This window comes from Embiotoca jacksoni, unplaced genomic scaffold (assembly GCF_022577435.1).
Source record: "Embiotoca jacksoni isolate LCO1_2020_lvr unplaced genomic scaffold, fEmbJac1.0.p SCAF_2, whole genome shotgun sequence".
In the NCBI taxonomy this organism is placed as follows: Eukaryota; Metazoa; Chordata; class Actinopteri; family Embiotocidae; genus Embiotoca; species Embiotoca jacksoni.
This window is the reverse complement of record NW_027185340.1, coordinates 9,354,322-9,382,040: the sequence shown is the minus strand read 5'-3', so window position 1 is coordinate 9,382,040 and position 27,719 is coordinate 9,354,322. Positions and strand designations below refer to the sequence as shown.

General features: G+C 45.7%; 1 protein-coding gene across 1 annotated transcript in view; it reads left to right on the top strand.

Annotated features, from left to right (window-relative positions):
• The window catches only part of LOC138201185 (kalirin-like), a 93,125-nt gene extending 65,605 nt beyond the window's left edge, over positions 1–27,520 (top strand). The window contains 29 exon segments of the mRNA XM_069154431.1: positions 8,789–8,995; positions 9,067–9,146; positions 10,097–10,195; positions 10,197–10,244; positions 10,615–10,710; positions 11,577–11,695; positions 11,807–11,873; positions 11,993–12,096; positions 12,466–12,535; positions 12,835–12,921; positions 13,076–13,168; positions 13,252–13,302; positions 14,202–14,279; positions 14,349–14,534; positions 14,880–15,051; positions 15,245–15,483; positions 16,169–16,452; positions 19,393–19,555; positions 21,669–21,731; positions 22,716–22,743; positions 22,830–22,992; positions 23,087–23,208; positions 23,300–23,431; positions 23,531–23,692; positions 23,789–23,861; positions 23,980–24,031; positions 24,847–24,995; positions 25,875–26,013; positions 26,101–27,520. Coding sequence (XP_069010532.1) covers positions 8,789–8,995; positions 9,067–9,146; positions 10,097–10,195; positions 10,197–10,244; positions 10,615–10,710; positions 11,577–11,695; positions 11,807–11,873; positions 11,993–12,096; positions 12,466–12,535; positions 12,835–12,921; positions 13,076–13,168; positions 13,252–13,302; positions 14,202–14,279; positions 14,349–14,534; positions 14,880–15,051; positions 15,245–15,483; positions 16,169–16,452; positions 19,393–19,555; positions 21,669–21,731; positions 22,716–22,743; positions 22,830–22,992; positions 23,087–23,208; positions 23,300–23,431; positions 23,531–23,692; positions 23,789–23,861; positions 23,980–24,031; positions 24,847–24,995; positions 25,875–26,013; positions 26,101–26,658 — 3,884 coding nt within the window. The 3' untranslated portion in view covers positions 26,659–27,520.
• Positions 27,521–27,719: the final 199 nt, after the last annotated feature.

Sequence of the window (27,719 nt, the reverse complement as noted above, 5' to 3'; positions counted from 1 at the left end):
TTTTAACCTGTCCAACCTGTCAACGCTGATGGATTAACAGTGGTGTCTGCTCCGCCCACAGTGAGACAGGCAGAGATCAGAGGACACAAACAAAGCAGAGACTATCACACTGAGCTGGAAACAAACAGCTGCTCACAAATTAGAGTAAATTATATGAATACAGTGTTTTCAGCTGGACTGCAAAAGAGGGGGGCGGGAGCTATAAAGAGTGAGGGAGAGATCAAAGTTACACTACAGGTCTTTTCAAATTAAAAGCCCTTCCATTTCACAAAAGGTCAGTCATGATTCTTTCAGGATGGGCATTTAAAAAAAAAAAATGTATGAGTTAAATCTGATAGTAGACAATTTCTTTGACCCTTTTCAAACCAGTTTGTCCACACGAGTTGGGTTCACTGCAATAGGAATTTAGAAAAACTGTTTAACTGTGGATACAGAAACCATTAAAAAAAAACACAGTACCAATCATACAAAATGTGTGTGTTGAGCATCAGTTTGTTATTGTTCACATAAAAGAAGCTGGTTTGGGTGGATCAATGTTACTAAAACGACTGTGGATGGATGTTAAAGGTGACAACACACACACACACACACACACACACACACACACAGTGGAGTGTTTCCGTGTGTGTCCTACAGAGGGCGCTGCTACACTCCTTGAACTCCGCGCTTAGGTTCAACACTGACACAGAAGGCGGAAACAGGGAGCTGCGGCTTATCTTCAGGACAAGGCTTAAGAAACATCTCATTTTACAGCATTGATAACTGACCACGAACCGCACGCACACACACACACATCAGAGTATTTTCAAAGGTTTCTAAACATCAGGGAGGAGGTTTGTGTTTCTGTGGGAGGATTACTTTTTACTGTAGTGACACACGCACACACACACACACTGAGATCAGCTGATTTGCCTGCGTTTTCCTCCTTTGGCTGATGACGAAGATACTTTGTGTTTGTGTTGTGATGCAAATCAAAACGACTGCAGCCGCTACATATGGAAATAAACACACACACACACACACACACACACATAGAGAGAAACATAACCTGAGCTGATCTGTTTGAGGTGTGAAGTATGAAGCCTGTTTAAACCAGGACACCTACCGACCCAGAGAGGATGTAGTTCCAGGGAACAGAACAGAACAGAACCTTCAGTGTTCATTGTCACACAAGCTGAAGAGTTTCATTCATTCATTTATTCTGTTAATCAACGAGTCCGACTGATAATTAACCTGAAGACACACACTGCTGCTTCTGTCTGTGTCTCTGTGTGTGTGCGCATCTCAGTGTATGTCTCAGTGTGTATGTAGTGTGTGTCTCTGTGTGTGTGTGTGTGTGTGTGTGTGTGTGTGCGTGTGGTGTGTTTGTGGTGTGTGTATTTGTGTGGTCTTGTGACTGCTGTATAAAGTAGGTCTCCTTGTCCTCTGACAGACTCTGAAGTAAAAACCCATCTCGGTGGAACTCTTTCAGCTCCAACACACAGTAACATAAAAAATATAATATAATAATATATATTATATAATCAGCTCTCCGTGAGTTCCTACGTGTTTTTATCCGGTCCAGGAAGCGGCCATCGGAGCGTGAGCTGTGGATGAACCCAGTTTTGGTGGTGACATTGCAGCAGCGAGGTGTCCTTCCTCTGCAGAGCCGCTGGGTGGATGAAGTGGGTCACTGCAGGGGCGCCGCTGGACATCTATCTGGGCTAATGTCTCACCTGCTGCTGCAGACAAACAGCAGGGAGGTGTTTACACACACCGAGTAGAATGTCAGCGTTTTAGTCAGGCACGGTTTAAACACAACACAGAGACCAGCTTTTCAATGTAAAACCACATGTGAGCTCTTTATTCTGTGACATTGAAACAAAAGACAACATTTTCAGGCTCACCATTTACAGTAAAAAGCTTTTGATACAGGAAGTAAACGTTCCCGCTCGGCGCTGTGGTCTGACCACAGACTGTATATAAAAGTGTTCGTGGCTTCCGGGTCTGAAAAATGGTTCCGATGCAGAAGTGTCTTAAGCTGCAATACCACCGAGTGCCACTAGAGGTCGGCTCCAAAAAGCCTCCGGCTCCATAGACTCCCATTTAACTTTTCTCATCAAATACAAAGTCAATAAAATGTCTCCAGCGCTTATCTTTGTGTTGTTAGCTAAAGTCACTCCTTCTTATTAGATTTCTGGAGGTCCATCTGAAAATAATCCCTCATTCATTAGAAAATAAGCTTCAAAAAGACCTGTTTTTGGGGTCGTGTCTTTTTGATTGACAGGCCTGTGGTGCAGTCAGGTTACAGCTATCGGTGGGCGGGACGTAGTATCGTCAGGTTTCCAATCAGATCAGTCGGATCCACCTCTGGCTCCTCCTCCCCAGAGTTCCCACCTGTTAGCTCGCGTAAAAAAACAACGAATGCAGTGCAGCTTGAAAAAGCGATATTCTGCCCTTTTATTTTGAAACTCTGTTAGCAAACAGCGGACTGTTTACTCTTCCAGCAGACATGCAGCAACATCAGTACTGATTTGTTCTCCTGTATTTGTGTGAAAGTCCTAAGACCACACTGTTTTAGCTCTATTTTTGGTCTCCACCACCCGATAAGGGAAATTTGTGGTTCATCAGGTGCTTTTCACTGTAAACCGCAACAGACTGCACATAAAGATTCATCCCTGCAGGATTTTGCTGTGATTGCTGCAATTAAAAATTTTAAAATTATATTTTAAGTAGGTTTTTTTGTGGTAACATTGCAGAAAGATGCTTTTTAAATCACATTAAAACAAAGTTCAGTCTCTTCCAGCTGGAAGTGGAGAAAACTCATTTAACATGTTCCTCGTTCCATCATAAGACCACATTTCCCACAAACCCCGTCACTTCCTGTTGTTGCGGATAGCTAGCAGCAGTTTGTTTTGATGGTGAGAGGAGGGGGGGGGGGGGGCAGAAACTCGCTGGTTGGAAATATTTTTGTTAATAAAGACAGTTTTATTTTGAAACGTGACTTTATGTTGTAATACTTTCAGCAGAGCTTCTGTTCATGATGTTTTTTGCGGAAAAATTGCGTAAATTTTGCTGGTAAATATTACATTACATTTAATTTAATTTAGCTGACGCTTTTATCCAAAGAGACTTACAATAAGTGCATTTCAACATATTGCATATTGTGGAGATTTGTTGAATTTGCATTTATTTTTGCGACTGCAAGATCACAATTTCCTGGAGGAAAAGAAAGATGGCCGAAATAACTTGATCGCCCCCTGGTGGCTAGTTGTGTTACAGACCATAAGCCCCCTCCGTGTTAGCAGATGAGCCCCAGTAAAAAAAAAAGAAGAAAGTTCAGCTCATGTAATTGCTTATACACACACACACAATGTTGTAACCTGATTCTCGACCCGCCACAATAAAAGAAAAGTAGTGGTTAATGAACACTGACTTCTCTGCGTGTGTGTGTGTGTGTGTGTGTGTGTGTGTGTGTGTGTGTGTGTGTGTGTAGGCTCCTCCCCCTCCTCCTCCCCCATCATGTGTTGTCTCTCCCTCTTGTTGTCCTTTCTCAGTGTGGACTTGAAACTCTTGGCGTGCGCACACACGCTCTCAGTCGATCCGGTTAAGAAGTTGACGGTCCAGTTCGTGGTCGAGTTAGAGAGGGAGAGAGTGTGTGTGTATGTGTGTGTGTGTGTGAGGGAGAGGTGTGTAGCTGTAGGATGCCTGTGTGAGGCAAAATGAAGCGAGGCCAGGGCTGCTGTGGATGGATCTTCGCCCGCTGCTGCTGCTGCTGCAACGGCACAGGTGGGGTGTCTCTGTGTGTGTGTGTGTGTGTGTGTGTGTGTGTGTGTTGCATACTTTACCAACAAGGAAGTTATGGTGTGTTTATGCAGGGGACAGGTTTGTCAAAGCTGACGGCATTCTCAGAATTCACATGTGTGAGAGAACGTGTGTTACAGCGTGACAGCGGCTGACTTGCAGCAGAGGACATCCTGTTGTCCTCCAGAGTTTTATTTTGGAATCATCCGTCCAGTGGAAATGAATTTGAATGTGAAATGAGCTGAAACAGGAAGTGGTGTGTCGCGGACAGAAAGTCGGGAGGACAGTTTGTGTCTTTGTCCTCGCAGATAATCAGATGTTGGATTGGGCAATCTGTTTTCCTGCTGCCGCAGGGTGTGTGTGTGTTTGTGTGTGTGTGTGTGTGTGCATCAAAGCCTTCACTGTCCTGACTCAGTAGAGTGATCCCTCTCTGAGCCGTTTCTCTGTCTGGGTGTGTTGGTCACAGATCTGCTGACTCGGCTTCAGACACCGTCGTTCACCACCAGGTTCGATCCTGCAGGTAAACAGGTGACCTCATGGGTCACACGGATTTAATGTCTGACTCAAGTCTGTTTTCTAAAAGCTGAAGAAGAACTGAAGTCAGGATTTAAAGTTGGAGGTGTGCAGAGTTAAAGAGCACAGAAAGTAGTGCGTAGATACAGCAGAGGTGGAGCTCCGCCCACAGCGAGACACGCAGACATCAGAGGACAGAAACACAGCAGAGAAACAAACGGGTCCTCATAAATGTGATAAATATCAGTCCCTCCAGGAGGATTTTTTGTGATTGTTGCGATCAAAAATGTTTGATTTTGCAGCGGAGTTCGTCACAAATTTGTATGTTAAGTGAATTCTTTGCATAAAATTGCAGGAATTAAAAAAAATTGCAAGTTGAGTTTTTTGAAGCACTACCTGAAAAAGGAATACATCTGTAATCACTTCCTGTGATAATAATCCTGCTGCACATCACAGAAATATGAGTTATAATCTTTGTATATGTATTTATTGAACTTTATTGAAGTTTCTAAAAGCTCCTAAAAGCTTTCTCTCCTTTCAGAACAGACAGTTCTGTGACTGTAATATGGAAACAACGACTACGTCAGCTGTCAAAATAAGAGCTTTAGATGCTGTTTAATTCATGTTCATTCAACACATAGACCTGCTGGATGCACACAAACAAAGTGGCGTCTCTGACAACTAGACGTGTAGATAAAACTAGCATGCAGTCATATGGAATCACTTCCTTTGATTGTAATCATTTCATTCGAAAATGTTAGTGAAGGCCACATTTTCCGCAAACCCCGTCATTTCTTGTTTCTCCTCTTGTTCAGAGTTTTATTTGGTGATGAAAACAGGAGCAGAGCCTGTCTGATTGGAAATTAGTTATTTTTATGAATAAAACTTTTAATGTGAAAAGATTTACTTTGTCATTGATAGTTTCAGCACAGCTTCAGGTGACGACATTTTTTGTCGGAAAATTGCGAGAATTTAAAAAATATTGCAACTTTGCTTCAATTTGTGATGATTTTTGCAAATTAACAAGATCGTGATTTCCTGGAGGGACTGTATAACATAAATACAATATTTTTAGCTGGACCGCAACAACGGGGGCGGAGCTGTAAAGACCGTCTGTCGGAGAGAGCGATCAAAGCTACACCACTGGTCCAATTTGAAAGTAAAAGCCTTCCAGTTTGGACCGTGTGTTTCTTTAAGGAGGGTCAGCTGGATTTTTTTTTTATTAGTTGAATCTGATACTACAACGATTTATTTGACACTTTTCAAACCAGACTTTTTTTTTAGACTCATTTCATTTGGGTCTTGTTCTGTTTTAATGGACGTGTCCACCGTAGCAACCTCGCCCACCTGTTGCTCACAGCAGTTACGATGAACCTGAAGTTCACCTGCGTTCACTGAGTAACAGCAACATGTATGATCAGGAGGTCACAGCTCAGTCACCTGGTTCCCGAGAGTCCACGCAAAAACTTTTAATATGTAAACTGGGGTGAAATATTCTGCTTTAAACTACGTACAACATTTAATCTAAATGTGTTCATATTGTGGAGCAATTCGCTCTCAAAATATAAAACCTTTTTTGTCAGAGCGATCTTTGTTTCCATGGCAACACATGGGGTACGACGAACAACTGGAAAACGATCAGTCGTGTCAGTAGACTGTCAGGTAACATATGCGATGTTTACTACTGCAGGAAGTAGTCCGACCCTTCGCAACCACCTAGCAACAGAATAAATACAGAACATAGAAACACTAAACTGCTCAGCTAGCTCAGTCTGATTGGAACAAAGATATCTGATGAACAAAGATATCCATGGACTCATGTGTTTTTAACATTTTAGCACCGTGTCGTTTGTTAAAACCAAACCGGTCCGGCTAGCCGCTGCTAGGATTGTAAGTGCGTGACTATCCGTGGTGTTACGGTACGGGTGCTCGGAGCAACCAAAAAGGACCAAAAGAGACCCGACCTCACCAAATGGGTCATTTAATAGACCTATAACAAGTAGAAACTACATTATATTAAATATGATATAAAATTATAATTCTACATTCCCATTGAGAAGGCGGAGTGATATTTCTAGTGATGAGCAGGGTGTGATGTCTTGGTGATTTGTTCCAAATGTTAAGTCGACCAATTAGATCTCTGGGGGGCGGAGCTACTACTCTGTTATCCTAGTGAAATTCCTCTGCATCTCCGTGTACTGCTCCTTTAAGGAACACACGTGTGTGTGCGTGGGTGCGTGGGTGTCAAGGTTAGTGTACTCTAGCTAAAGGTTAACTCAGACGAGGACTTCGGCCTCGTGCAGGTCGGAGCGCAGACCTGCAGCTGAACCGGTTCCTCTGGTTCCTGCTCGTCTTCGAGTGGAACATTCATGCAGAAAGTGAGCAAGTCGATCGAACTGCTGCGGTTCGGTGTGATGCTGGAAGTAATGTTTGGATTTTAGGAAACGGTGGAGCAGCTCCTTGGTCCTAATTCTACTACGACCGCTGCTGCTGGAGAGGAAAAAGAGTTAAAGAAACCCGAGTGAAAGATTTTGGGGGTTTATTCTCGAAGTTAAACGGCAGACTCTTTAATATTTCGTTGTTTATTCTCTGCGTGTTCAGGAACAGGATTCAAAACTTTACTGTGCAGTTTGTTGTGTCGTTTCAGCATTTCCCAGCATGCCTTTTGTTATTTCTTCACAATTTATGAAGTCTTGACTCTGAAGTCTCTCCGGTCGGTCCTGCTGCTTGAACTTTTTGAGTCTCATGAAGCTGCAGCTGTGAATATTTGATTAAAAAGCAGTCAAACGTCCTCTGGAGTCTGTCGGTGTCCCGTGTTCCTGGAAGTCTTTAATGTTCAAAATGAGTTTGGTGCTCTGATTTAATCAGTGTTCGACAATTATAAGTGTGTGTGTGTGTGTGTGTGTGTGTGTGTGTGTGTGTGTGTGTGAGAGAATGTGTCAGATATGTAAGGCGTGAGAGGGAGGGAGGAATGAGAGGAATGTCATCTTCCCAGATTACTGTCTCTTCCTGTCAATGACAGAAAAGCATGATGGGAGGCGGGGGAGGGAGGGAGGAGGAGATAGACAAGTGCAGTCTTCGTACTTTTCACACATGATAATACTTCTTTTATCCTCCTGCTAAAAACAGACACTGCTGAACTGTGTGTGTGTGTGTGTGGGTGGGTGGGTGGGTGCGGGTGGGTGTGGGGCTCGGACTCTGGTCCAGGTGGAGGTTCGATTCCCTGCCTGGCTCAGTGGTTCAGGAGGAAACGGGAAGTCAGGTGTTCAGAGGAGAGACGATGTGAGGGAGTTTCTCTACTGTCCTGATAATGAAGCCATTCATCCAGTGTGTGTGTGTGTGTGTGTGTGTGTGTAATTAAAGATAGTGAGTGATGGGAGTTTTTAACAGTAGACAGTCTGTCTTACTGTCGCTTGCAGAACAAAAGTTCCCTTGTTGAGTCTCACCTGACTGCAGCCGTCACACACACACACACACACACACACACACACACACACAGACAGACAGACAGACAGACAGACAGACACGCACACGCAGTCAGGTTTCAGCTATCGGTAGGCGGTATGTAGTATCGTCATGATTTCCAATCAGATCAGTCAGGTTCACTGCTGGCTCCACTCCCAGCTCATCCAAATATGGTCGCTTCCTGCTCCAACCCTGACGGAGTTTATTCGACCTTCTCACCTGTCAGGTGACGTCATCTGTTCGTGATGTTGACCAAAAGATGGGCTGAAGGACCGACGGCGGTCTTTTTCTTTCTTCTTCTCCTCTGAATGTGACGCTGTCGACATCGTTCGCGTCGTTGTTTTTTCTTTTTAAAAGCTTCTTTCTCGGAGTCGGTCCTCGGCCCCTCCCTCTCTTGATGACATCACACGAGCTGTGATTGGTCAGGGACGATGTCATTGTCTCTGATGGACTGGGAGCCCTAGTGTAACAAGCGGAGCGTGTGTACGGGCTGAAGGACACTTCACCCTGCTTGTCATGCTGATGGCTCAGCTGACAGCAGCAGTTTCCTCTGAGAATGGTGAAGTGTGTGTGTGTGTGTGTGTGTGTGTGTGTGTGTGTGTGTGTGTGTGTGTGTGTGTTCAGCCAGCTGACTCCCAGTGGTTCTGCTGAGAGCACTCAAACAGGTGAGGCGGTGATCTCTGACCCTCTCAGAGCGAGGAGTGACGTCAGCAGAGTTTCACCACAACTTTAATTAATTTACATTAAAAAAAAGTCCCTTAAAACTCTGAAATTTCTGATTAAAACAATCACAGCTGAGTGACATCCTGGAGGGACTGATTATTGATTGTTGATCCAGCATGAAATAACATGCAGTGTGTGTGTGTGTGTATGTGTGTGTGTGTGTGTGTGTGTGTGTGTGTGTTCAGAATCATGTGAAGGAACTTTATAGCAGATGATTGTTGTCTGCAAACTGTGTCTGATGTATGTTTTCGTCCCTCCATGGAACCAGAACTTCTCTCTAACTGTCGGACCGGTTCTGTTTCAGAAAGCTACCCGGTCAGCAGCTCCGATGGGAAGACGGACTCGGTGGCGAACCTGCAGCCGCAGCAGTCGCTCAGCTCGCTGCAGTCCAGCTCGCCGGGTCCGAAGCGGTCCGGGAACACGCTGAGGAAGTGGTTGACGAGCCCGGTGCGGCGCCTCAGCCACGGCAGCTCCGTCAAGAAGCTGCCCAACAGCAAGCAGAAGAAGACAGGTAAGACGGTGCGGAGGTCAGAGGTCGGAGTTCACTGAGAGCCCGTTCTGACCGTTTGAACTCGTTCACAGGAACAGGAAGAGAGGAGAGTAGGAAGAGCATCGACCTGGGCCAGCCGGACCTCAACCTGCAGGATGACATCATCGATGAGGTATGCAGTGATGTCATCAGTTTGGATCTTTTTTCTTGCGGGAAAACATTTTAGAAACAAAAGTTGGTTTTCATTATCAACACGTGCTAATTATTGTGGATTAAATTCTCGTATCAGAGTCGCAGAAGATCTTCATTCTCAGAAAAAACGGGAAATGATGCAAAACATTCATGTTTGACACCGATTTTTTTGTTTTTCTGAAAGTATAGTCTTTTTTTTCTTTTTCTTAAATAACAGAAACTTTTCAAAGTGAAATTACAATAGTACAATAAAAGATCAATATAATGTGAACAGACCTCAACACAGGTGAGTGTGCAGATCAGACCGGATGTAAAATTGGCCAGAGCTTCTGAAAAATTAGGCTGATGAAGTGTCTTAAACTGCAATACCACCGAGTGCCACTAGAGATTGGCTCCAAAAAAAAGTTGTTTGGGGGCGTGTCTGTTTGATTGACAGGCCTGTGGTGCAGTCAGGTTACAGCTATCGGTGGGCGGGACGTTAGTATCGTCAGGTTTCCAATCAGATCTGTCAGATCAATCGCTGGCTCCTCCCCCAGCTCATCCAAATATGGTCACTTCCTGCTCCGAACTAGCAAAGATGGTGACGGACAGAATCTGAACTGGAGGCTTCATAATGTTCACAAACCAATGGGTGATGTTATCAAAGTCAAAAACCCACCAATAGAAGCTCCTGTCACCATCGTAGGCTCCTCCCATGTACGTCCAGTGATCACAGTAAAAACTTCCATCGAAATAATTTCATCGACACTTCTGATGAAAGCTTGCAGTGTTTCCAACTATATTTAATTTTTTTGAATAAAAAAAAAAAAAAAAGGTCTTAAAAGATAAATAAAGGATTCAGATAACAAATAATTTATGAACTGACTGATAATAAATCTTTCATTATTTTCTCCTCCTCCTCTTCCCCCTCCTCCTCCTCCTCCTCCTCAGAGAGTCCTCAGTAAGGATGGGAACCTGCTGTCCAAGACGTCGTCGGGGATGCAGAGCGGAGGGGAGGAGGAGCAGGACGAGGAGGGCCACAACCCTCTGCCCCCCCCCCATGGAGATCATCAAGGACCCTTCAGCCCAGGACGACAAGGTGAGGAAGGACTGATGACCTCAGCAGATCGAACTATATTGATTGATATCTTCATTCAGATCATCAATCAAAGAAATAAAGGAATTGAAAAAACAATATTAGAACATTAAAATATAATAAATATATACAATAAAAAATAAAACTGACCTGATCAGATGTATTGATTGGTAATCAGGTGTCTTGATTGGTGCTCCTTCTGCTTTCTGATAATCATCTGCTGCTTTCTACTGACTGAACTTTACCAGTGCTTTAACTTCAATCCTGCTAACATGATTCTTCTTCACACCCTCCTCTTCCTCGTCCTCCTCCTCCTGTTCTTTTTCCTCCTCCTCCTTTTCCTCCTCCTCTTTTTCTTCCTCCTCTTCCTCAGTCCTCCTCCTTGCTCACCTCCCTCCAGTCATCCTCTGATGCTCCCAGCGCTGCAGAGTTGGTTAGCGCCATAGAAAAACTGGTTAAAACCAAGATGGTGAGTTTGAGGTTTTTTTCTTTCAGGTGAAAACACTCTGACGTTTTGTCAGTGAACACATCTCGTTCACCTGCTGACTCATCATGTTGAAGTGTTTCCTTTCTGTTGTTTTGTTCTGATCCGGAGTCTGAAAGTCTGAAAACATTAAAGGATGCCATAGACACAACCACAGGCTGTTTATAAAACCACAGGCTGTTTATAAAATTGTTCGTAGCTTCCAGGTCTGAAAAATGAGGTCGATGCAGAAGTTCCTTAAGCTGCAATACCACCGAGTGCCACCAGAGGTCGGCTCCAAAAAGCCTTCAGCGCCATAGATTCCCATTCAACTTCTCTCATCAAATACAAAGTCAATAAAATGTCTCCAGCAGTTATCTCGGTGTTGTTAGCTAAAGTCACTCCTTCTTCTTAGTTTTCTGGAGGTCCATCTGAAAATAATCCCTCATTCATTAGAAAATAAGCTTCAAAAAGACGTTGGTTGTTTTTTTTGGGGGGGGGGGGGCTGTTTGATTGACATGTCTGTGGTGCAGTTAGGTTACAGCTATCGTAGCATCGTCAGGTTTCCAATCAGATCAGTCAGATCCACCGCTGCCCCCCCCCCCCCCCCCCAGCTCGTCCAAATATGGTCACTTCCTGCTCCAAACCGTCTCCGAACGAGCAAAGATCGGTGACGGACAGAATCCGAACTGGAGAATTCATAACGTTCACAAACCAACGAGGGCACTCCTGTTGCCATGGAAACATGTCCATATTAAACTCATCACTCTGACGATTGAGGTTTAATGTTTTGGAAACAGACTCACTGAGACTCCCCCCCCCCCCCTCCTCCTCCTCCTCCTCCTCCTCCCCCCACCTCTCTCTCTCCGCAGACTCTTGAACCGGGAGCGTATCCCGGCTTCTTGTCGCTCTCCCCACCCGAACAGACGACGCCGGTCCAGCCCAGAAACCCCGAACTGGAGCAGAGAGCCAAAGCCATGAGAGGACGCATGTGAGTGCTTCTCCTTCTTCCCGTCACACTTGTGACCCCCCCCCAAAAAAAAAAAAAAAAAAAAAAAAAAAAAAAAAACATCAGAACCTGACGGGAGTTTTATCCGCTCAGGTTTGTCCTGAACGAGCTGATCCAGACGGAGAAGGACTATGTCAAAGACCTGGGCATCGTGGTGGAGGTGACCGCCGCCGCTTTCTTCTGTTTCCACTCGGACCAGCACCGCAGACGGCCAACGTCTCGGTAACCGTCCGGCCCCCGCGAGCGCGCTCCGGTTTAAAAGTGTTTGTGACTCCGCAGGGTTTCATGAAGCGGATCGAGGAGAAGGGCATCCCCGACGACATGAAGGGAAAAGACAAGATCGTGTTCGGAAACATCCACCAGATCTACGACTGGCACCGAGAGTACGTTCGCCGTTGTTTTATTTAAATTTTTAAATTTAAAAAAAAAATAAAATAAAATTATTAATCAGTTCAAATTATAAAACGTATTTATGTTTTTTAAAAATCAAAAATGTGTCAATACACGAAATTGTTCGCCGCTACATCAGCGTAATAATGTTAGCTGCTGTTAGCAGCGCGAAGAAACAACATATTTGAAACGCGAACGTGTTGGCCTCAACGGGATCCTTTCAGCACCGACGTTACCATAACAACGTGCACCAGCTTGTGGAGGAGCCGGGACCCAACGAGGGGGGAGGAGGGGGGGGGTTGGGTGGAGGAGGCGAACATGCTGCTAATGTGCTAAAAATCCCTCTTATTTGTCCCCGTCAGCTTCTTCGTAGGAGAGTTGGAGAAATGTTTGGAGGACAACGAACACCTTCCACAACTCTTCATCAAACACGTGAGTGAAACATGGTGGTGTTTGATGATGATGATGATAGCAATGATATTGATGAGGAGGATGGTTAGGTTAGGTTAGGTATTTACTTTATTAATCCCCGAGGGGAAATTTTCTTTCGCTACAGCAGCATACAGGAAGCAATAAGATAATAATAGAATAATAAAAAAGCAATAAAATAGCAGTAAAAAAATATAAAATGCACAGTATATACAGTACAGTATATATCTATATAATATACAATGATGATGTTGGTGGTGGTGATGATGATAAAGATAAGGATGATGCTTTGCTTGTCACAGGAGAGGAGACTCCACATGTACGTGATTTATTGTCAGAATAAACCAAAGTCCGAGTTCATCGTAGCAGAATATGACACGTATTTTGACGTAAGTGAAGTTTTTCAGCCTCCGTATTCAAGTTTGTTCTTTGAGTTTCACTGTTAGATTCTCAACTCTCTACTCTAATCAATACTTTCTGTTTTATCGGAGTATTTTGATATTTAACTGACCGGATGTGTGTGTGTGTGTGTTTGTCTGGCAGGGAATCCAGCAGGACATCCAGTCCAGGTTGAGCATCAGCGACTTCCTCATCAAACCCATCCAGAGAATCACCAAGTACCAGCTCCTACTGAAGGTAGCACACACACACACACACTCAAACACACATGAAGTGATACGAGGTGCGCGGTGATGTTTTAATGTGGTGTTTCTCCTCAGGACTTCCTGAAGTACAGCTCCAAGGCGGGGTTGGACTGTGAACAGATGGAGGTAAAAAAATATATATATAATTACATTCATGTTCATCGTCCTAAAACATCGGTCCAGGTGTACGAATTTAAGCAATATTATAATATAATACTGTGATTATGCAACAAGTTACCATGCAAATAAGACATGTAATCTAAACGTGTTCACATTGTGGAGCAATTTGCTCTCAAAATATTAAAACTTTTTTTTGATAGCGGGCGCTCCGTTTCCATGGCAACACACGGGGTACGGCTAATAACTGGAAAACAATCGGTATCCTCAGTGGACTCCTGTGTAACGTACGCAATGTTTACTACTCCAGGAAGTAGTCTGACCCTTAGCAACCACCTAGCAACCGAGAGGATTTCTAGTCTCCAACTGAATAAATACAGAACATTGAAACACTAAACTGCTCACCTGGCTCAGTCTGGTTGGAACTAAGATATCTGATGAACAAAGATATCTGATGAACTAACATATCTGATGAACCAAGATATCTGATGAACAAAGATATCCATGGACTCATGTGTTTTTAACATTTTAGCACTGTGTCGTGTTAAAACCAAACCGGTCCAGCTGGCCGCCGCTAGGATTGTAGGTGCGTGACTATCTGTGGTGTTACGGTACGGTATGGGTGCTCGGAGTGACCAAAAGAGACCCGATTTCACAAAATGGGTCATTTAATAGACATATAACAAGTAGAAACTACATTATATTACATATGATTTAAAATTCTAATTCTATATTCCCATCGAGGAGGCGGAGTGATATTTGTAGTGACGATGTCATGGATGATTTGTTCCAAATTGTCTGTTGACCAATCAGATCTCTGGGGGGGGGGCGGAGCTACTTGTATAATTGTTCCCGTCTCACAGAGAAGACTCCCGTCTCACAAGATTTAACTCTCTTGACTCTTCCAGAAAGCCGTCGGTTTGATGTCTCAGGTTCCCAAACTGTGCAACGACATGATGAATCTGGGTCGGCTGCAGGGCTACGAGGTACGTTCACGGGTCCGAGTGTTGGTTTCAGGTCCGAACGCGGTGACGAGCCGTTTCCTGTCTCTGCAGGGGAAACTGACCAGCCACGGAAAGCTGCTGCAGCAGGAGACCTTCTTCGTGACGGAGCAGGACGCCGGCGTCCTGTCGCGCTCCAAAGAGCGACGCGTCTTCCTGTTCGAGCAGATCGTCATCATCAGCGAGCTGCTCAGGAAAGGCTCGTCCACGCCGGGCTACCAGTTCAAGAAGAGCATCAAGGTACCAGAGGACGGACCGATGGCGAATAGCTTCGGTCCGTTAGAATACCGAACAACATGTCTGTTCTGACTGACGCTACATTCACCACACAACAAAGTACTCGGAGAAAACAAATAAGATGTTAGCCAGAACAAGAACATTTTAGCCGCTGCATAAGTTTAATCAAGAAGTGTTTTTTTTATTTTATTTTTTATTGCGTAAACAAGCAATGCATTGCGTAAACGTCAGCCTGAAGTTCACAGACAGGAACGTTGTGACCACAGTATTCGTCGTCATGACGTCCCACGTGGAGACTCTGCAGTAAAATGTTTATCCTTATCTGACGACTTGGCTCCTCCCCCTCAGGTGTCCTTCCTGGGTCTGGAGGACAGCGCGGACAACGACCCCTGTAAGTTTGTCCTGTCGTGTCGCGGCTCGTCGGAGCGGTTAACGCTGCAGGCCGCCAACGTCGACATCAAGCAGATCTGGGTACGACACATCCAGGAAGTCCTGGACGCGCAGAGCAACTTCCTGTCCGGTGAGAGGACGCCGCTTTAATTTGTCCCCCCCAAAAAAAGTGAACTGAGGCCGATTCACGAGCAACTTTTAATCTGATGAAAAACTTCTGCACAACGAACCGGATCCAAAACTCTGTGTGTGTGTGTGTGTGTGTGTGTGTGTGTGTGTGTGTGTGTGTGTGTGTGTGTGTGTGTGTGTGTGTGTGTGTGTAGCTCTCCAGTCTCCCATCGAGTACCAGAAGGAGAAGGGCGGCAGTGCTAGCTGCAGTGCCGGCGGCGGCGGCGGCGGCAGCTCCTCGCTGACCAGGAACCGCTCGTCCTCGGGGAACCGTCCCACCGTGTCCCCCCACAGCCGGCCGTCCTCAGCGGTCAGCCTCGGCGACACGGAGAGGGAGAGGAGCCAGATCAAAGTGTCTACCTCCAACGGCGGCTCGTCGTGTTTCGACCCCCGGGTGAGTGCCGATCAGGCTGCGGCCGACCGCTGAAGTAGGACACGAGTCTCCTTCCTGTCTCGGAAAGGGTAAAATCTGGGCTACTGCAGGTGTCGCAGCGCGGCGTCGGAGTAAATGTACAAGCCGGGCTGTTTTCTTTCTTCGTGGCCTAGTTTGACGGGACATCATTTACAAGAGCGCCTGCACCTCCCTCAGTACAGAAATGTTCCCCAGAACACGGCTGGATCTCCGATGATTCATTGACACAGACTGTAAATAAAAGTGTTCGTAGCTTCCAGGTCTGAAAAATGAGGCCGACGCAGAAAGTGTCTTCAGCTGCAAAACCACCGAGTGCCACTAGTGGTTGGACTCCCATTCGACTTCTCTCATCAAATACAAAGTGAATAAAATGTCTCCATTATTTATCTCGGTGTTGTTAGCTAAAGTCACTCCTTCTTATTAGTTTTCTGGAGGTCCATCTGAAAATAATCCCTCATTCATTAGAAAATAAGATTCAAAAAGACCTGTTTTTGGGGGCGTGTCTGTTTGACATGAGAAAATCCACCGCTGGCTCCTCCCCCCAGCTCGTCCAAATATGGTCACTTCCTGCTCCGAACCGCTCCGAACTAGCAGGATGATTCTCCAGCCCACCTTAACCTCACCTGTCCACATCATCTCCCCTTTTCCTCCTCTTCCTCCATCTCAGGATGGCGTCGGCGGCTGTAACGGCGTCTCCTCCACCATGCGGGTCACTCAGGACTACTCGGCGCTCAAGGAGAACGAGATCTGCGTCAGTCAGGGGGAGACTGTCCAGATCCTGGCCACCAATCAGCAGAACATGTACCTGGTGTACCGGCCGGCCAACAGCCAATCGCCCGCCGCCGAGGGCTGGGTGCCGGGCCACGTCCTGGGCCCGCCCACAAAGCCCATAAAAGACTCCTCTTCTGCGACCTCCTTCTCGGCGGCGGTGGCGGACGCCAACAACATCAAGTAAGTCCCCCCCCCCCCCGCCCCCGATTCCCCCACACCCTTCCTCCCGCCTCGGATTGGATGAGAGCGTTGAGGGTGCACCTGTTTTTGTTTGTTGTTGGTGTTTACCCTCACCTCCCCCCTACCCCACCCCACCCCCGTCTAACTCTGGGACCTGACAGGACACTTCCTGGTTCCTCCTCCTCCTCGTGGCTCTGCGGAGGTAAAAACAAAAAAAAAAGGTACCGACCCGCTCTGGTTCTGAGAGCCAAGCTGCTGCAGTGACTTTTGATTTTCTGAGCCGTTCACTCTCTGTGGCAACTACAAACTAGAACACACACACACACACACACACACACACACACACACACACACACACACACACACACACACACACACACACACACACACACACACACACACACGTACACTGAGGAGCTGTGACTGGATAGAAAAGCTGGTAGCTGACTCTGAACCGAACGCCTCCATGTGGAGCTAAAACCGGACTCTTATTTCAGTTCCTAACACCCTGCTTCTCCTTCTTTCTATGTTTTGGTTCTTTTTCCTGTATTTCTGAGTCTCTTGAGTCTCTGAGGTGGACTCGGCTCCGTTCTCCACTCTGGAGAACATTTATTTTGTTGTCTGTGGCAATCGATACACAACTTTTGTGTTTACTCCTCCTGTTGTTGTCCCTTTTTTTTTTTTTTCCTGCCTTATTATTATTTTTATTTCACTCCCCGACCGAGTTGGATTTATTTCCTCCTCCGTGTTGATTTTGTTTATGTCGGCAGTTCACTGTACAAAGTTGATTTTTTTTTTTTTTTTTTTTTTTTTTTTTTTTTTTTTTTTGACTGAGGCTCTAGAACATTCCTGTTAAAAAAAAATAAAAATAAAAAAAATTTAAAAAAATAATTAAAAAAAAAAAAAATCCCTTTTTTGCACTATTTATGATAAGAAAAAATATGAATGACGTCAGGTTGTGCAATATGTTTGATTTAATGGCGACAGTCAGCATTGTACTGTTGGTAGTCTTAAGAGTAATTCTAAATGTATTTTAAATATGTAAAATAAACCTTTTGGACTCGAGCATGAGTCGGCGAAGCCACGTGAAGGTTGACGATGTTTTGTTCTGCATTAAGGCTGCAGATGATTGACAGTTTGTAGTTTTTAATATTTGTAAATAAACTACAACAGCAAACGTGAAAGCGACCCAGCTGTGTGTTGTACTGTTGAGTGACGCAAACACCAAACCGCTAATTATTATCGTTGTGATATTAACGTTGTGTTTTTTTTCTGTGTGGAGCAGCAGACGAACCGGTTTCATTTATTTCGGGATTTATGACTTTAAAGGCTAAAAAAAACACACAAAAGGTTTGTTCAGTTGGAACGAAACCAGGTATAAACCGATTGTCTGCACTTTGTTCTCCGTGTGGTTCATTTATGCTTTTTTTTTTTTTTTTTTTTTTTTTTTTTGTATTTTGTTGTTATTGTAGAGACGTTTTCTTTGTGTATTTTTAATTTCAGTTTTTTACTAACCTCGACGGTTTGACACTCCACAGAAGGTCTGAAACTTCAAACTGATTCCAAACTGCTGAAAGTGTGATTGAAAATATTCTTTAAAAGGGGGTCGTTCTGCTTTATTTCAGCCGGCCGAACGCGTCCGGCTAACTCGCGTTGGAGCAACGCCGCACACACGAAGGCCCACGTTATCCTGTTTAGGCTAAAATCATCGCTTGAACTTTCCCTCCGACTGAAACCGGAGGTTTGTTGGAAAGCTGCCGGGAGCTCGAGCTCCTTCGCCCCGATTTCCCACGAACCTGTGCGACGGAGGAGGAAACTCGAACTCAGTCGGTCGGACGGAGACGCGGCTGAAATACGACAGAAAGACCCCCGTCGTGCTGAGAAATGTTTTTTACGTAGAAAATAACGGGAAACGTACGAGGGAAGCTACTTTTAAGATTTCTTCATCAGAAATCAATCTTTTAAAGGATCCGATTTTTTTTTATTTATTGAATGCCGATTTTATTGGTCCTGAAAATGTTTTGTTGAAAACGCGGCTGCGCGGTCGTGTTGTCGCTCTCATCGCGTGTCGGACCGTCTCCGTCTCTCGGTCCGGCTTTGCCTCTCGTCTCCGTGGAGACGGGTCTCCGTGGAGACGGATCTCCGTCGCGCCGCTGGGTTATCGGTGGACCGGAGGAGTCTGGCCGCGGCGCCGCAACTAAATTAGGACGCATTAATCGTGATAAATCCGGCTGTACCGTGTTATTTTCTCGTGTTAATTACGACATTATGGCCGTTCAACTTATGACGTAATTGTAAGACACTTTATCTCGTCGTCGTTATGGTGTTTAGGCTGGCTTAGTGGATAAAAAGATCTTGTTCAGGCTAAGTTAGAGGATAACAATTTTCATGTTTAGGCTACCGTAGTGGCTCAAATTATTATTATTATTAGAAATAATTTGAATTTAAACGGTGGAAATGTGGTTCCATACAAATAAGGACAAGTAGTTAGTTGACGTGAACCAACAGAAACAGGTCCTTTATACTTAAGTTTGTTGCCAGGCTGATGTTTCGGTGGGAAAATGTGCAGAAGGGTTTGTTTTTGAGCTGAAAACATCGCTAGAAATTCAGTTTATATGAAGATGGAAGTGAAGAATTTTTTTTTTTTTTTTAAGTTTCGACCCAAGAAATTAGTTATGATTTACTTAAACGGGACGAAGACGACGTCCAAATTACATACAGACAAGTTTTGCAGCGCAAAGTTCTGCGTTCGTTTGGCGCTTTGTGTTCTGTAAAACGTGCGTGTTTAAAGAGTTCGCTTATTAAACCAACAAACCTGCCGCTCACCAGACGGCGGCAGTTCGCCGTGTCGCCGCGGCGGCGGCCGGACTCGGCCGCGCTCCGCCGAGCTGCTCTCCGATTGGCTGCTTTGACGCTTGTCGTTCCCCTCGTGCTGTGCAGGAAGTCTCTGTCGTGGAACACGCTGCGCGCCAGGAAGCGCGCCGAAGCCAAGGACGGCTGCTCGGCGGGGGTCAGAGGTCAGGAGAACGGCCTCCTCCGTAAGCCCAAAGAAACGACACCCCCTCCCCCGCTCGCCTCGCCCGCCCCCGGGGCGAAGGCCAAAGTGAGTAAAGCAGGCCGACGGCGCACGTTGGTGATATCATATGTGTGTGCCGTAACCCTTCACCTCCCCACCCCCCGCGCCCCGCTTGGATTTAATTTTTCTTCTTAACCCGTGTGTGTGTGTGTGTGTGTGTGTGTGTGTGTGTGTGTGTGTGTGTGTGTGTGTGTGTCTTCGTCCAGTGGTTCTCTCTCGTTTTATATTTATATTTATTTATTTAAATTCAAAATTATGACACGGGAGCTGCAGGATGTTGTCGTACAACAGAGCGTATTCAAAACAGGAAGTGGCCTCAGCGGCGCCACCCACAGGTAGCAAGAAGGAACCGTGAACAGGAACGAGGGCCGAGCCTTCAAAGTAAAAGCATTTAAAGGGACCGGTGTTCGTTCCAATCGGTAAATAAAAAGGTTTTCGGGTATTAACCTGAACGATCTGTTACAGAGTTTTCTTTATCGGCTTATGAAATGATTTTTATGGAGCAACACAGGACAAAAAAAAAAAAACTCAAACCAAACTAGAAATTGTGCTATAAGTTATTTAAAAAAAATGAAGAAATAAGACGATATCCAAAAGTGCTGGTTGAGAACCACTGAAGAGACTGCGGCTTTTATTTGATTTTATTTGTTTGTTTTTTTAACCCTGAAATGCACCGCCTGTGAAATAAAGTTTATTTCTGTTTGTGTTTTTGTTGTGGTTTCTTCCTCCCTCCCCGTGCACGGACACAAACACAACTCTCACTTTGGTTTTGTTTTTTTTAAGTGTAATAAAAGTCTTAAGTCTAGTCTGCTGTGTGGACCACATGTGAAGAGTATCAACGTTTATCTGCATCTCTTCTTTTTTTATTTCCTCCTGAGAAGGTTTTCGAACATGAGTTAAGTCGGGTTTACAGAAACTTCGTAATGAACACAAGAGAATGAATATCAGATCTTTTATCGTGTCTTTCAGCTCATCGGGCCGATTGATTTAGTTCATAAATTTAGGAATAATGAACAAAAGATGAACGAACGAACGTTACGATAAACCATTATTTGCTTGGGAGTTTTCCCTATAAACGCCTTTTATTTAACTTTAAAGCTTATCTGCTGCCCCCAGGTGGTCATAATTGGCAATTGCAGATTTGGACTTTAATTTGGCTTTCCAAAAAAAAGAAGTCAGTCCTGATGGACTCGGCATCCTGTGGATTTCCAACCCGGAATCACATCAGCAGTGTAATTCACACGCCGACCACTGGAGGGAAGCGTATCTGTCTCGTGCTTGGAAAACAAGATAAAGTGGAAATCAACATGTTCACCTCTGTCACGTGACCGCCGTCTCTTCACGTACGCGTTATTCTCTCGTTTAGACGACACTAGGCGAGTCGAACACGCATCGTTTTATTATTCGGACATTGTGCATTACACACTTTACACCGGGATGTGTATTTTACACTGTGAAGCAGAAAAATGCTGAGAAAAGTAAAAACATTACGACAAACTGCAACAGAATTTTGTCTTTTAATCTGTTTAGCTATATGTCGTAAAAAAATATATTTTTTTTTTACCGTTTTTTAATTTTAAGTTCGACTTAAACTATGATGAGTTTTTACCTATCAAATGCAAATTCGCTTTTTTTTTTGTTGTTGTTTTTTAAGTTATTTGTTGTTTCAAGATGTTTCCATAGCGAGCTTTAAGCTTTAAATCCCGAAAACAAAATGACTGGAGTTAAAAATTCACAAACGTAAAAGTTATCAGACAAGTTTAAAGGCTGATAACTTTTAATTGGGAGTCGTGAAAACTTACGAGCTGCTCGGTTGAACTGCTCTCGGTGAAGATGACGAGGTGATGAAGAGCGACCCAGGTGAGTCTCGGCAGACTGAATGGAGGCGTTTCCCGGTTAAAGGAGTGTTTCCCTGTTTTTCTCTCAGGCTTTAATCACTTCCTCCGAACACTCTTCGTCCTCAGTTCTTCGACATTATTCTTCTGCTTTAGTTCCCACTCAAATTTCTCCTTATTCTCCTCCTCTTCCTCGTGTTGTTCCTCCCACTCCTACCACCCCTCTTCCATGAATTATCTCCAACTTCACACTCTTCCCCCTTCTCCTCCTTTTACTCTCGTCTTCCTCCTTGGCTCTCCACCAGGACGTCCACACTTCAGATGAGTCGGACTGCGATGATGACCTCGACCCCAAGACGGGCATGGAGGTACGAACTGTTAAAGTTTCTGAATCGGGTCCGAGCAGCAAGGAGCCATGTTGTTGTTCTTTTCTTTTTCTTGTTAAAAAAAAAAGGGCTTCGGTTACACCCACAGACTGTATAGAAAAGTGTTTGTAGCTTCCGGGTCTGAAAAAATGACGCAGATGCAGAAGTGTCTTAAGCCGCAATACCACAGAGTGCCACTAGAGGTCAGCTCCAAAAGGCTTCTGGCTCCATAGACTCCCATTCAACTTCTGTCATCAAATACAAAGTCAATAAAAATGTCTCCAGCAGTTATCTCAGTGTTGTTAGCTCAAGTCACTCCTTCTTATTAGTTTTCTGGAGGTCCATCTGAAAATAATCCCTCATTCATTAAAAAAAATAAGCTTTAAAAAGACCTGTTTTTGGGGTCGTGTCTGTTTGATTGACAGGCCTGTGGTGCAGTGAGGTTGCACGTGCACGTGTTCGGATGCTACGTCTGAGCTTTGCTGGGCAGTCCCGGGATGTTCTGCCACTAGGGTGCACCACAAACGTGAAAAGTTTATCTTGCAATCGGATATATACAAAGTTGGGTTTGCAATCGAGACATAAAATTTGGTCACAATCGACTAAAGTGGGCGTGGCCTTATTACAACAAATCTAAGACATTTCACTTTTTAAACTGAAAAAAAAAATCAAAATAAAATCACCAAAACCTTTTTTTTTTTTTAACACATCCTCTGAATTAAGTTAGAAGTCTGTCACGCTATTTAATTCTTCAATTCAATGTGACTAAAATCAACAAAATGCTTTCTACGTGTGACGTCATAGTCTCAAATAAAGACACCACGTTTCACCAGCAGAGCAGTCAGTAAATCATCGTTAAAGTTCTGCTGCTCTGCTGATCTGACCCCAAATTGGGCAACAGACAGAGAAAAAACGGCAAAACGATAAAAAAAAATTAAAAAAATTCTTAAAAAGGTGCTCAAAATTTTTTCTCAATTTGTTTTCCAGCTCCTCAACCCGAACTTCATCCAGGAAGGTAAGACACCGGCAGATCGCCAGCTCATCATTAACGTGTTCAGCGGTTTAAATCAGACGGCGGCGTTTCCGGTTTCCTGTCTGCAGTCGCCCCGGAGTTTCTGGTCCCGCTGTCAGACGTGGTCTGTGCCTTTGGAGAGACCGTCGTCCTCTGCTGCAAAGTCTGCGGACGGCCGAAACCATCGGTCACCCTGAAGGGCCCCGACCAGAACCCGGTCACCAGCAACAGCCGCTTCACCATCGACATCAGGTAACGCCCGAGTAACACCTGAGCACCAGTTCACAGAGAGCAGGTGTGCTTCTTTTTCATCATCTTCTCTCCTCCTCCTCCTCCTCCTCTGCAGGGATACAGGTGACATGCTGTTGAAGATCTGTAATCTGATGCCTCAGGATACGGGCATCTACACCTGCGTTGCCGTTAACGACCACGGCTCTGCCTCCTCCTCGGCCTCCATTAAAGTCCAAGGTACCAGCTGGATTTAAAAGAGCCTTCCACCGTTCTACACGGACTCGGGAGTGATGTTGGAGTTCAGGTGTGTCATGTCTTGTTTGTTCAGGTATCCCAGCAGCCCCGGGGCGGCCGGTGGCTCAGGAGGCGAGCAGCACGGCGGTGATGGTCCACTGGCCGCCGCCAGCTTCATCGGCCCACTGCGCTGTGAGCAGCTACACTGTGGAGTACCGGCAGGAAGGTGAGCGCGTCATCGCTGAGGCTCAGGGGGAGGGGCTTATTTACAGGACTAAACCTCCCTCATTTTCCTCCATCCTCCTCCTCCTCTCTCCTCCCTCAGACTCGTTGCTATGGCAGCAGGCATCCAGCAGCAGGGAGGAGTGTGTCCAGATCGATACTCTGATCCCCGGAGGTCACTATCAGTTCAGAGTGCGAGCGTCGAACCGCTGGGGTCTCGGCCCGCCGTCGGAGCCCTCCAACATGGTGACGCTGGCCAGCAGCAGTGAGTCCCGCACGCAGAAAACTGGCGAGCCACTGAGCCGGAGCACGACCGGGTGGATTCAGTCCGTTAACTCCTGCTGTCCTTCCTCCCTCTCAGATTCAGACGGAGCGGGAATCCAGTGGAAAGAAAACTTCGAGTCGAGCTTCACTGAGATCTCAGAGCTCGGACGGTAAAACTCTTCCTCACCGACTCTGCCTCAGAGGATGATGATGATGATGATGATGATGTTTTTGTTTCCGACGGCTCATACCTGATTTATAACGCCTCCTCTGTCCTCTCTAAACCAGGGGACGGTTCTCAGTGGTGAAGAAGTGTCTGAACAAGTCCACAAAGAAAGAGGTGGGACGTCTCTGTTCCTCAGTTTGAAAACGTGTTTAATTCGTCTTTATTTATGTTGACATTTACTTTGATTTGGTCTGTTGTTGGACTGTTGAGACCACAGATTGGATATAAAAGTGTTTGCAGCTTCCAGGCCTGAAAAATGGTTCTGATGCAGAAGTGTCTTAAGCTGCAATACCACCGAGTGCCACTAGAGGTCGGCTCCAAAAAGCCTCCAGCTCCATAGACTCCCATTCAACTTCTCTCATCAAATACAAAGTGAATAAAATGTCTCCAGCAGTTATCTCGGTGTTGTTAGCTAAAGTCAAACCTTCTTATTAGTTTTCTGGAGGTCCATCTGAAAATAATCCCTCATTCATTAGAAAATAAGATTCAAAAAGACCTGTTTTTGGGGGCGTGTCTGTTTGATTGACATGTCTGTGGTGCAGTCAGGTTACAGCTATCGGTGGGCGGGACGTAGTATCGTCAGGTTTCCAATCAGATCGGTCAGATCCACCGTTGGCTCCTCCCCCAGCTCGTCCAAATATGGTCACTTCCTGCTCCAAACCGCTCCGAACTAGCAAAGATGGTGACGGACAGAATCTGAACTGGAGACTTCTTAACGTTCACAAACTAACGATGATGTCACTGCTGGTTGCTGATTGGTTGAGACGTAGAAACATTTCAATTCAAACTGGAAGAATTATAGTTTAATTTTATTAAAATATTGAATTAACATCTCCATTTTGTTTGTATTTTTTAGTTTTTAGTTGGATTGTCTCTCGTGTCTTTATGTTTCTTACCTTGTTTTTGTTTTTTTTTCCTGTTGTTTTCAGGTTGCAGTGAAGTTTGTGAGTAAGAAGATGCAGAAGAAGGAGCAGGTGGCTCACGAGGCCGACCTCCTCCGACACGTTCAGAACCACCAGCTGGTGGCGCTGTTGGACACCTACGAGTCTCCCACGTCTCTGGTGCTCGTCCTGGAGCTGTGAGTCCGACAGTAAACTGACTTGACGTCTCCTCAACTCTGATGTCGGTCGGCTCTGATCAACGCTTCTATCCTGTTCAAGATTTATAGAAATATTATCCCTTGACTCTTATGTAACATATGCAATGTTTACTACTGTAGGAAGTAGTCTGACCCTTAGCAACCACCTAGCAACTGGATTTCTAGTCTCCAACTGAATAAATACAGCACATAGAAACACTAAACTGCTCAGCTGGCTCAGTCTGGTTGGAACTAAGATATCTGATGAACAAAGATATTTGATGAAGTAAGATATCTGATGAACAAAGATATTTGATGAACTAAGATATCTGATGAACAAAGATATCTGATGAACAAAGATATCCATGGACTCGTGTGTTTTTAACATTTTAGCACCGTGTCGTGTGTTAAAACCAAACCGGTCCAGCTAGCCGCCGCTAGGATTGTAAGTGCGCGACTATCCGTGGTGTTACGGTACGGGTGCTCGGAGCGACCAAAAAGGACCAAAAGAGACCAAATAAGTCACATTTAATAGACCTATAACAAGTAGAAACTACATTATATTACATATTATATGGAATTCTAATTCTATATTCCCATCGAGGAGGTGATATTTCTAGTGACGATGTCATGATGATTTGTTCCACATGTTCAGTTGACCAATCAGATCTCTGGGGGCGGAGCTACTTGTTGTGTAATTAAGAAGTGAAGGGATTGCAGCCGGCGTGAAACTTTAATCAGCAGCAGGAAGTCACACGTCAGAGATCCGAGTTTCCTGCCGAGATGTTTTTCACAGCTGGTGTCAGACCCTCCGGCCGGCAGGTGTTCTGACAGGCAGACAGGAAGCTGACGTCTGTGTTCGCTCTCCCTCTGTGTCAGACTGGAGGACGGCCGACTGCTCGACTTCCTGGTCGCCCACGATGAGCTGATGGAGGAGAAGGTGGCGTTCTTCCTCAGGGAGACGCTGGAGGCGCTGCAGCACCTGCACACCTGCCGGGTCGCCCACCTGGACCTCAAGGTGCCACACGAGTCGATACATCTGCGCAGGTGTAAGTTTGTCTCTGTGTGTCTGACCTGTGACCTCTGACCTCTGACCCCGCTGCAGCCAGAGAACATCATGGTGGACCTCCACTCTCCGACGCCCAGCGTCAAGCTCGTGGACCTCGGCGACGCCGTCCTGCTGTCCGCTCACCGGCGCTACGTCCACCTCCTGCTGGGGAACCCTGAATTTGCCGCGCCGGAGCTCATCCGAGGGACGCCGGTCTCCGTGGCGACAGACGTGTGGAGCGTGGGCGTGCTGGCGTACATCACGCTCAGCGGCGTGTCTCCGTTTCTAGATGAATCTCCAGAGGAGACCTGCGTCAACATCTGCCGCCTGGACTTCTGCTTCCCGGACGAGTACTTCCGGGACGTGAGCCAGGCGGCGAGGGACTTCGTGTCCTCGGCGCTGCAGCAGGACCCCAGGAAGAGACCCAGCGCCACTTCCTGTCTGCAGCACCCCTGGGTGGGCCGGGGGGGCGCACACGGCGGCGAGTACTCCAAGACGCCACTGGACACAACGCGGCTGTCCACCTTCATCGACCGGAGACGACAGCTGCACGACGTCCGGCCTGTAACCAACATCAAGGGGCTGGTGAGCAGCAGCATGGGCAACACGCTGTGACGGGGACGAGACGGGGACGAGAAAGAGACGGGGACAGAGACAGGGACAGAGACAAAAGGGGGACGAGACGGAGACGAGAAACAGACAGGGACAGAGACGAGATGAGATGGGGACAGAGACAGAGACGAGAAAGAAACGGGGATTGAGACGGAGACAGAGACGAGAAAGAGACGGGGACCACAGATACTCACCTGTCGTCCTGAAGTATTTATGTATCCGAACGTGTCCCTCTGTCCGTCTCGACGTCCGTCCGTCCGTCCCTCCGGGATGTTTCAGCCTCGGAGGAACTTCAGAGACAGACGGCTGGACATCAGCGAGAAGTTCAACCCTGAAAAAAAAAATCCGGATGGTCCCCGAAACCTGCAACTGAAACATCAAGGAAGAACGAAGATCGCCCCCCGCTGGACAGACCCGGAACTGTCCTCTGACAGAACTTTGATTTAGTGAATGTTCCTTTACTTCAGGACCGATCCGGACTGAACTACAATAAACTGACTTTAAACTGGGATTCAGGATTCCTGAACTCACGCAGACCGAAACGTTCGTCGGTCTCACTGTTTACAGAAAGTTCTGGTTTACAGGTTGGTAGAACCATCAGGGAGAAGAACCTGCATGTAGATTATTAAGGTTAGAAACCTGTTGTTAGAACCTCTGACGGTTGCTGTGAACTTTGTGTGAGTCCAATCCGGCTCGTTTGGACCCGTAGACCAGCTGCCAGTTCTGGTTCTGGTTCTACTGATGAATGTACTTGCTGTAGAATGTGTCCCGACCTCCCTGTAAGCATTTAGTGTCCAACAGCATTTATGTTTCTTCTGTTTCTTCTTCTCTGGTGTCCAGTAACAACTTCATCAATGCAAAACTCGATGTTTCTTCTTCTTCTTCTTCTTCTTCTTCTTCTTCTTCGCTCGTCTTCATCAGTCAACAGAACCACTGAGGAAATATTCTCTGGACAGGAAGTTGAGACAGGTTATCATCAGAAATTAAACAAAATAAAAGCATGGGAAAAAAAAGTAAAAAAAAATTAGCTGCAGCAGCAAATAAGGAGAGGATTTAAGGGGATA